Source organism: Genypterus blacodes, unplaced genomic scaffold (assembly GCF_046128005.1).
Source record: "Genypterus blacodes isolate CSIRO-AG114 ecotype Tasmania unplaced genomic scaffold, CSIRO-AGI_Gbla_v1 ptg000033l_1, whole genome shotgun sequence".
In the NCBI taxonomy this organism is placed as follows: Eukaryota; Metazoa; Chordata; class Actinopteri; order Ophidiiformes; family Ophidiidae; genus Genypterus; species Genypterus blacodes.
In genome coordinates this window covers 2034148-2043541 of record NW_027466846.1, presented here as the reverse complement: position 1 = coordinate 2043541, position 9394 = coordinate 2034148, and the positions used below count along the sequence as shown (strand labels likewise).

The 9394-nt window shown below is 38.4% G+C and overlaps 1 protein-coding gene across 1 annotated transcript; it reads right to left on the bottom strand.

The window, feature by feature from the left end:
- Nucleotides 1-1700: 1700 nt before the first annotated feature.
- Nucleotides 1701-8271, bottom strand: LOC142995565 (protein LBH-like). Its single transcript, XM_076146656.1, has 4 exons — nt 8103-8271; nt 3685-3763; nt 2793-2961; nt 1701-1786 (listed from the first exon to the last, which is right to left on the bottom strand). The coding sequence occupies exons 2-4, from the start codon at nt 3760-3762 to the stop codon at nt 1701-1703; spliced, it is 333 nt and encodes a 110-aa protein (XP_076002771.1). The 5' UTR covers nt 3763; nt 8103-8271.
- Between the last annotated feature and the right edge of the window lie 1123 nt (nt 8272-9394).

Below are 9394 nucleotides of genomic sequence, written 5' to 3'. Positions count from 1 at the left end.
TCTGACTTTCCATAACATCACAACATCCCATAATTGTGATCTGAGGACTGAACATGTGAAAATGAAATTTTGATATGAACAGGAGCAATGTCAAAATGCAAAAATCTGATTACCTGCCTCAACCCATGTTGGACATGGGTGCCTTGTGTCTCTGCTACAACTTTTATACTAAATTGTGAATATGGGCATAACAGATGCTTTTGTTCTATAATGCAACGCGGAGCAACTCACAGAGTAACATTTCTGAAAAATTGTAGACAGCTGGCTTGGTTCCTCTGTAACAGCGCCTCAGATAGTTCTCTGCAAAGAGGGGATATCAACACCTGTCAGCAGGAGCATCGCTGACGCCTCAGCTGTCTCTGAGTGCCCAGTCGATAAGTCAAGTTGTTGTTAACATGGACAGTAAAAACGTCGATAGCACCATTACCACCAATCAAACCCTGTTCTCTGCCCCTGCATCACCTGTGCTCTCCTCAGAGATGATTACATAATCTCATTGCATTTCCAATGGATCACCTATAGAGGTCATTAAAGTTCATTGTTAATCTGAAAGTGAGACATGAAGATACAAGAGAAACCGTGTTACAATGGAACCAGTACTAGTTAGACATGGCATTTCTTTTGTAATAAATACAACAACGTGTTAAGAATTTTGAAAAGGTTTTATTCCTTGTGCAATAATTTAGACTTCCAGTATTTTAAAAAATATATGCAAGACACACATCTAAAATAGGCAAATCATTTTTTCTATCTGTCGTCTGTAACAAAAAGTACGGCCTTCAAATTGTGATGAACATATTGCTTCAATATCCAATAATATTAGAAAACAAAGTACAGTTACATTCCACCGTTACTGTATGGGGACTATGAACACACATTATAATATATTGAAGTATGTATCGTAATAACATTTAATAACGTGAATGCTTTCTAATCTGCAAAACATAGAGCTAAATTTACAAATTGAACAGTGAGATTGTACCACAGAACATCACCTCACTACAGCGCTCAGCATTTACTATAGTGATGTTCGTTTACATCTAGGATCAATGTAAAAACTGTGCACAAAATACAGTGACTACCATTAGTAGTAGTATGGCACACAAGAGCTAAATACTCAAGACAGCATTTAGGAACATCTGTCCGGATCTGATGAGCAGATCGGGTTGTGAGGATGGAGGAGGGCTTAGAGTCAGAGAGAGGAAACACCTTTTATTTGTCAACGCTTGTTGTGAGCTTTAGTAATATAAGTATAATATTATGTGGCTAGATTTGTGAGTATAATCAAATTAGATATACAAAGTGGAGCCCTGTGAGGGGAGCTTACATGTACTTTAAATTCATCTTGTAAAACCTCAAAACCATTTTTAACCTCCTGTTGTATTAAATAGCCAATATGTTCAGTCCGTTTTGACAAATGCACAATGCAAATGAGAGCTTGATTTTACCGGTTTACTGACATATTTATTTCTTTGTATTTGTATTACTAGAGCTGTCTCCTCCATGATGTTTAAGTGTAAAGGAAATTACAGCCTCTGTCAATTTAGTGAGGCTTGAAATCCATCTGCTAGGGTTTGGGAATCAAGTCTCTCTGTGATCTACCCTTCCATGCGCTCTTCAATTAGGTTGTTGTTTTTTTTTAATTTGTCCACGTCTGGACACACTCACAGTTATAGTGGACTCTTCAGGAGTCGTTTGTTTTAGTTGGAGTCCTCCATCTCCGCTGCCCCCCCACCTGAAGTCTCCTGACCACTGTCGTCCACGGGGGGATCTGACTGCTCCTCATCTGAAAGAATATGCGAAATCTGGATCACTCACCATTAATCATGTTTCTATTATTGGCTACATAGGTAGTGTCGTCTGTTTTTATGTTATTTTGACTCTGCATATATATTACACAAGTCATGTAGCAGATGTAAAGCCAAGTGGGAGAGACACAGAAATAGCTTCATTCAATCTACAACTATCACCATGTGTAGGAATATGTGCAATCTGTCCTCTGCTGTCTGCTCCACAACAAGCTCTCACACACACATATTCACAGAAACCTCAAACCCCAAATGTGAAACAATCCTAGAAATTCAAACACATAGATTGATCATTTTAAATTCTGATGTCAGATGGCCAATTAGTTAAGTTCTTTCATGGATGATTAATTATTGGGTTAACTGGGTATTAGTGAGTTGCAATCTGACTGCATGCTATGGTGGATGTTGTTGTTCGCACCTTGCCTGAATTGTTCTTCTTCTGTCTCTTTCTTCTTTTTTTCCCCCTTGACGCTGTTGCCAAGTGGGCGAATGTTGGGTTTCCTTAAATGCTCTGTATGTAAAGTGCCTCGAAATAACGTTTGTTCTGATGTGGCCCTTTATATATAAAGTTGAATTCCATTGAATTGAATCTTTTTCTTTTCCTTTGAAACCAAAATTTGTTCTGTGTACATGTCTGCAAATTTGAATGAAAAAAAACTATTCATTTCTTTTTGACAAATTATTATAATGATATTATATTATATTATAATTTCTTATTGAAATTGTAATAACTACAAATGTCCATTTAAATTTTGTGGAACTTGGTGAGGGAAAATGCGAGAATAAATCACCAGACCCCAACAAAAGTCAGGAAACAATGTGCTGATGAGCCCATGTGACTTTCGCCTCAAACATCTTCATTGTGAGTGGTCACAGTGACCCTTAATGACCCCTAATGACCCCTAATGAACCAAAACAATAACAGCAACCGTGTGTTTCTGACCCCCAAAATGACCTTTTTGGTGTCATTACACGCTCCCTCACCTGCAGATTGTTCAATCTGTCTTTTAGTGTGGGCATCAGGTGAGCCCGGCTCATCTGGCGGCCAGCGAAGCTCACCGCTCTCTACCTCGGTTCCATCAGTTGGCTCTACCACGATGGAGGGAAGCCTCTTGGTCAGCTTTGGATACCTCTCATGGGAATCTGGGAAAAGCTGTCAACAACTTATGTAAGGTTAACAGAAGGGTTCTTTTTTAAATTTTGAGGATAAGAATATCATTCATACCACAAGTGAAACAACAATGCGGAAATAAAGAGAGGCAACTTCTCTCATTTGTGACTAAGTGCTATCTATGCTTACTTCAGGTGGGAAACCAGATGATTTAGCTGTATTTAGTACGGCACTAGTTTGCTTGGCTGTACATTTTAATCTCTTCATCTTAAATAACAACAACACTTACAACTATACTTTTGTTATTAAAATATTCACTAAATTCTTACTTCCTTGAAACATAATACATTTCTAACGCGGAAAAAATCCTTTGTGCTTCACCAAAGGAAAAAATGAATTCAGAAACAGATTGATAAGTTAAAAAAAAACAAAACAGCAACAAAGGAAAATGATGAAATCGACCAAACAAAACCTCTCAATGGGGATCAAAGAGAAATCATGATTCACTTTTTGTTATTCAATGATGTGTGTTGAAAGAATAAATCTTACTTAAGCAGACAATAGCACAGTTGTCCTGCTGGCTCAGCTGGATAAAACACATACCATTTACTCACAGCAGGGACTGAGTCCAACTGATGACCTTTGTCACACCAACCCACATTTTACTCTTTCTCATCACTCCTGTGACTCACCACTGTATGATGTCTGCTCATAGAAACCAGGAGTAAGCACACACACACACACACACAAACACACAAAGGATACTGCACCCTGACCCTCTCCTGCTCCGACCCCACTGAAATCCTCCGCGCCTGGTTCCAGAGAGTTCATGACCTCAGTCATCCTGGAGAAGAAGGAAAAGTGATGAAACTTAATAATTGATTAACAACATCTATGCCATTTTGGCACGACTTCTTTTTTTTTTGCCTTTCGTCTTTAGTCCTGGTTATTGATGCAGGAAACTGTTAGACGCACAGCTGAATTCTTCACGCTGCAGTATCAAAAATTGCTATGGAAATTGGCACCAAATGCTTGGTCAGATTCTTCAACTGTGTCCTAATTCCATAACACACACTCATTCTGACCTAATTTTGTGGATGTGGAACATTCACACTTGAATTGATCATTTTTATTTAGAGACATGCCAGTGTGCAGGCTAGATTCCCTTCATCCACAGTCCTTCCATGCAATACACAGCTGTCAAATGTACAATTTTTGCCAAATCTTTGTTTGTGTTTAACATTGAAATTTAGAGTAGCTGTACAAAGTCGAACTTTGACAGCTGTCCAATTCTGCATGTCTTCACGTTTTGTTACCTTTTCGTAGAAAATGGTAAAATGCAACAACTTGGATTGCACTTAAACACAAAACAGTACACTTTAATACCTGCTACTTCACATAAAAAGAAGGAAAACCCCTCGATATGCTTCATGCGTTGATTTGTTAATAACTTCCTCTGTTGGTGTCCAATGTTGGTTAAAACCATAAAGGCACAACAGCTCCACAGACTTTGACTACAGCTGCAGATCTGGGATTCCTTTAATCTCATGTGAATCATCAAGGTTAATGCCACTGTAAAAAAAGATTCACTTGTTGCCTTTTTAAAAACCAATCATCAGTATAATTCCTTCCCCTCTAGTGAAATTCAGAGTTACGTTTGACAAGTTTTCAGACATATCGTTTCCCATACAATCAGAATGGCAGCTGCTGTTGCCATGGGGACGGGAGACTTGGATTTGATGCCTCTGATTGTCTGAGGAGTGCATTTTCAGAGTGCACGGGGCTGAGTGCTGATTTGGGTGTATTCATGTGTAGCATTACACAGCAATTACCCAGGCCAGGACAGGGCGGTGTGTGAGACTCTGTGAAACCTGGAATTGTTTCTTCCTTTCATCATCGAGCCGCAGAGACAATAGTGCCTTTATTCCGTATAAGAGTCTCTTATTGTGCCTCCGGAGGGAATCTGTGCGGTCACTTCTGGCCGGTCCGGGTTAAGAAAAAGGCTCTGCTTCTCTGCGAGTAACAACTGGAGAGAAACTGGAAAAAACCCGTGCGTGGTCTGATCTGGTTTCTAAGAGGTGCATTCAGTCTACAGTGATGTGAAGCGTGACAGACACAGGAATTTTAAATGTTGATGCCAGGCGTGACATTTCAGTGGTCCCCCCCCCAGCAGAATATCAATTCCTATTTCAGCCATTATGTCTAGATAATGTTATCCATGTCCTGGTCCCTCCTTTTTACTTTTCTCGTGCCGTAGCAGGCTAATGAAATCTCACTTATTACCTAGTGTGAAGACAGACACCTCAAAAGACAGGGGTGTCCCAGGAAGTCAAAATCATGAATAACTGAAAAAAAAAAAAACGGAACAACCCGGAAAAGTAAAAAAAAAAGGAATCTGCTAGAAAATCCTCAAAATCGGTAACAATCTTCAACTGTGAAGTCAGCAAGTCTCTGAGGGTTTTAGTGTTATATAAAACTTTCCTGGATTACAATTATAAGAAAGTGTTTCAAACGGGTATAATGGGGGAAACTCATTATATTGCTTCTGAACATTTCTGAATTATACTAGCCGGAGTTAGAGTGCGTCTATATTTCTGTCCATTTCAGAACGAAGTGACTCAACTGGTTGTTGGAATGTCGGCGTCCTCCGTTTTAAGATAAACCTGTATTATTGATTAGTTCTGCAGCCTTTGAAACCCTTCGAGAAATTATGGTTCAAGCAAACTGGATGACTGAGGGTTTGTTTTTCAGCCAGAATCCCTTTTCTTTGGAATTTTCCTCTTCAATACCACCACATTTTAAAAGAAAGTGTTGAAATGGCTGTCGAGTGGTTTCACACTCTGATTTCTTGGCCTGATTAGATGTGATTATGGCAGAGAATCAATATCTGTGAACATTAAAAAAAATAATAAGAGAAGAAAGAAATACACAGACTCCCGCTTCAGCTGAGGGTGTTAAGCATTAATCAGCGTCGCCTTCCCTGATATCTGCTTAACACTTAAGAAAAAAACTGCAACTACAAGTGTGAGAGTTGATTGACAAGTTCTGAGCCTGACATGTAAGGAAGTGAGCAAGGGCTGTATTTTCATGGAAGTAATCAAATCCTTTTACATTTGCTCCTCATCTACATTCATCTGAGCTCACAATAACATTGAAGTTACAAAGTTAAAGTGATCTGTGAGTTGTGTAAGATGGATAAACCGCGTACATGCACACACACCACTTGTCAGCATGCTACAAACCTATGATTACGACTCTGAACTACAGTAGTTTCACCTTCTTTCCGTTTGGCTAAAGACAATGACATCATATCAGCTCTGGGGGATTGTTTTAGAATGAAATCCCTGCGCAATTGTAGGCAGAAGTGTGTTGATTTGGAAAATATCAGCATCACCAATGCTTCAGGTTTCCACGCGAAGCTCTGATTTAATCCGTCTCTCCTTTTACGTATTTGGAGTGAATAAATTAAAAAACAGGAGAGGCTAAATTTGATGCAGTGCAGCATCACTGGTAGACAATTCAAACTCATTCTGAGTCCTGATGTTTGTACCTGCTGATTCTTTCATCTGATTTCCACATGAAACACAACCGCAATCTACAGAAAATGATCCTGCTTGCTGACAGTTTTCCCTTTTCCATTCTCATCTTTCAGTTGCACTTGCAGTCTGATGTAAAGTGTGTATCATTTGTAACCTCTCAGCGTAAATATTTACTTCCTGTCCATCAATGAGAGGCGAGAGCTGGACCTTAGATTGGTTTCAGAGCTGTCACCAACAAAATGTCAAACAGTTTCATTCCACTGTTTCATTCTGGGAGGTCTGGGATATTGCAGGGGTGTTACATTTATGACCTTCACCCTCTTCAGTCAACTCTCCGCAGTTCAAACATGTCTACATTTCTACTACTAAATCATACCCAGTAGCAAAAGCACCTTTCAGATAAATGTAGTGGGTCCCTTGCAGCTGGAGGACACCAAAATAAGGTACTGTCTGGCCAAATACAGCCACTTTCCTCTATATTCACTATAAAACATAGGGTTATGTTACAAACTATGGTTGTGTATCTATCAGTCAGGGCCTATACTGATATGAATATCAGAGAGATTAAAAAAACACTGGACAATTCTGTTGTTTTACACAAACACAGAACAACAAGTGTAAATGGAAATTGTTAATAGAAATAATAGATTTTAAGCAGTTTAAAAAAGACGTTAACTGCTAAGTAAAATACATTTTTAATCATTTACTACATTGTGTAGGAATAAATCGCTCTGTAATCATAACATGACAGTAGATTCCAAATTATTGTTACATGCTTGATTGTCACGCGATCCATTTGAGTCCTTCACACTCTCTCTGTAAACAGCAACCATTTGTTGTTTACAGAGCGAGTTTACAGAACAAATGAGGTCTCATTTGTGGCTTTCAGGCTTGGCAGACATGTCGCATTTTCACAAAATGGAATGTGTTGTCCTGTCCACAAAGGATCTGTTTTACAGTTCAGCTTTGAAGGTGGCAAATAAAAGTGAAATCCACTAAAACTTCAGAGGGTGAAGTACTTAATTAAGACAAATAAAGGTTAAACATAAAAAATAAAACATTAAAAGGATATGTTCTGATATATTGATATATCTGTAATAACTCAATATTGGCTAATTATATTGACATGTTGATATACGAATACTGATATGCATTCTATTTTTATTTCAAATTTATATTCTTAATGGCACTTGAAGTTATTTAGTTATTTATTTTGATGCAGTGGTACTAGATTTATAATTTAACAAAGTTAAGTCCACAGCTCAACCTGCACAACAGGTAGCCGGTTTACTGGAGGTGTTTGTCACTATTAATAGATGTATGAAACACAGCTTCTGTTACACCTACATTTACACACACACACACACACACACACACACACACACACACACACACACACAGGTTTATGAATATTATCTGCCCACAACCCCCACACACTGAGCCAAGCAGTGCAGAAAACCACAAGGTGAAGGGAATTTTAGACACATTAATAGTAATTTTAGAGGGGGAAAGGGGAGGGAAAATACTGTTATATTGTGTAAATTGTAGGACATTTCCTAACTTTCAGTTGAAATGAAATCAAATTGTTCCTCACTACTTAGAATTGTTTTCAAAGCATCATCCAAAGTGATAAAAGGCTCGTACCTGTTCGTGAATCTACGGGCTGATTCGGTGTCTCAGAGCGGGAAGCCCTCCGTCCTCAGCTGCTTCATCACACTGATGCTGCTGCTGCTGTTGGAGATGATGATGGTCGTGATGATGATGATGGTGATGATGATGATGATGCGGGTTGTTGTGGGCGCGAGGATCCCGGTGAAGTTGCAGCTCACGTTTAAGTGTTTTGGGCCTGCGCAGTGAAGCGGGACCAATGCTACCTTCACTGACTACAGAGAACGTTGTATGTTGGAGAGATTCAATTTCAATCTTAGAATTGTGTCATTCATTTCTGAGAAACAAAGTGGATATTGTATCGTGACCTTTCTTTTGACTTACTAACTTAGCAATAATTGTTCTATAATCCTTATGAAAGAACACAAACACAAAATTGAATGCAAATTTGAAATCCACCCACAGTGCAAGTAATTACATTTGTATCCTGTTTCACAAAGTCCTACTTTATTCTTTTATCCAAACAAAATGTCACTTAATGTATCACTAGAAAATGAATGTTAAGTTAGCCGATTCCCTTATCTATCTTAATCTTACTTTGTAGTAATTCACATTTTGGCTGTATTATCTAGCGTTCTTTCCGATTTCCTATTACTGAGTATGCGGATAACGAGCAGCACCCAAACTGAATACGAGACCTGAGCAACTGTTGATGCTCTGTGTTCGGTACGTAACTTTATCTTCGTTATTTTGTCAGTTTTATGACGTAAAACCTGAACAAACACATTAATATGTCTCCCGAGTCATATGTTACGTAACTTCGAGGGACGTCTTGGTCAGCCAACCATTTTAATTTGTGTCAGTGAACTAACGCAGATTGTAAAACAACCTCCTTTAACTGAACATGTAATTATAGAATGCACCACAGTAGCTACTGTTGCTAGTAAAAAACAAAAAACAAATCATCTGATCTCTGGCTCTATCTAGTGTTCAGATACAGCTACAACACTGCCTGGTTAAGTAGGATATTTACAAAGGCACATTTATTACAAAGTCTATTATTTTTCTGGTCGTCAATTTAGTTTTGTAATCACGTTTAGCTATCATTTGCAATGGAATAGGGATTTCCGTATACCCCTGCCAGCTTTTGACCAATTTTGAAAACTTTTTTTTATTTTTTATTTTGCTGGAATAATTGGAATAAGCAAGATACATCAATTTAATAAGCACATAAAGCTCAAAACAACTTAAACTAGCCCTGTCACAAAACGTAAAATAAATAATCCTGTAATATGTATAAGAACCACTGATTTACAATACAGCACACA

Coding starts and splice junctions, on each gene's coding strand:
- LOC142995565 (XM_076146656.1), bottom strand. CDS start 3,762: ATGACTGAGGTCATGAACTCTCTGGAACCAGGCGCGGAGGATTTCAGT. Junction 2,962..3,684: donor CAGGAGAGGGTCAGGGTGCA/GTATCCTTTGTG, acceptor AGTTGTTGACAG/CTTTTCCCAGATTCCCATGA. Junction 1,787..2,792: donor ACAGATTGAACAATCTGCAG/GTGAGGGAGCGT, acceptor ATATTCTTTCAG/ATGAGGAGCAGTCAGATCCC.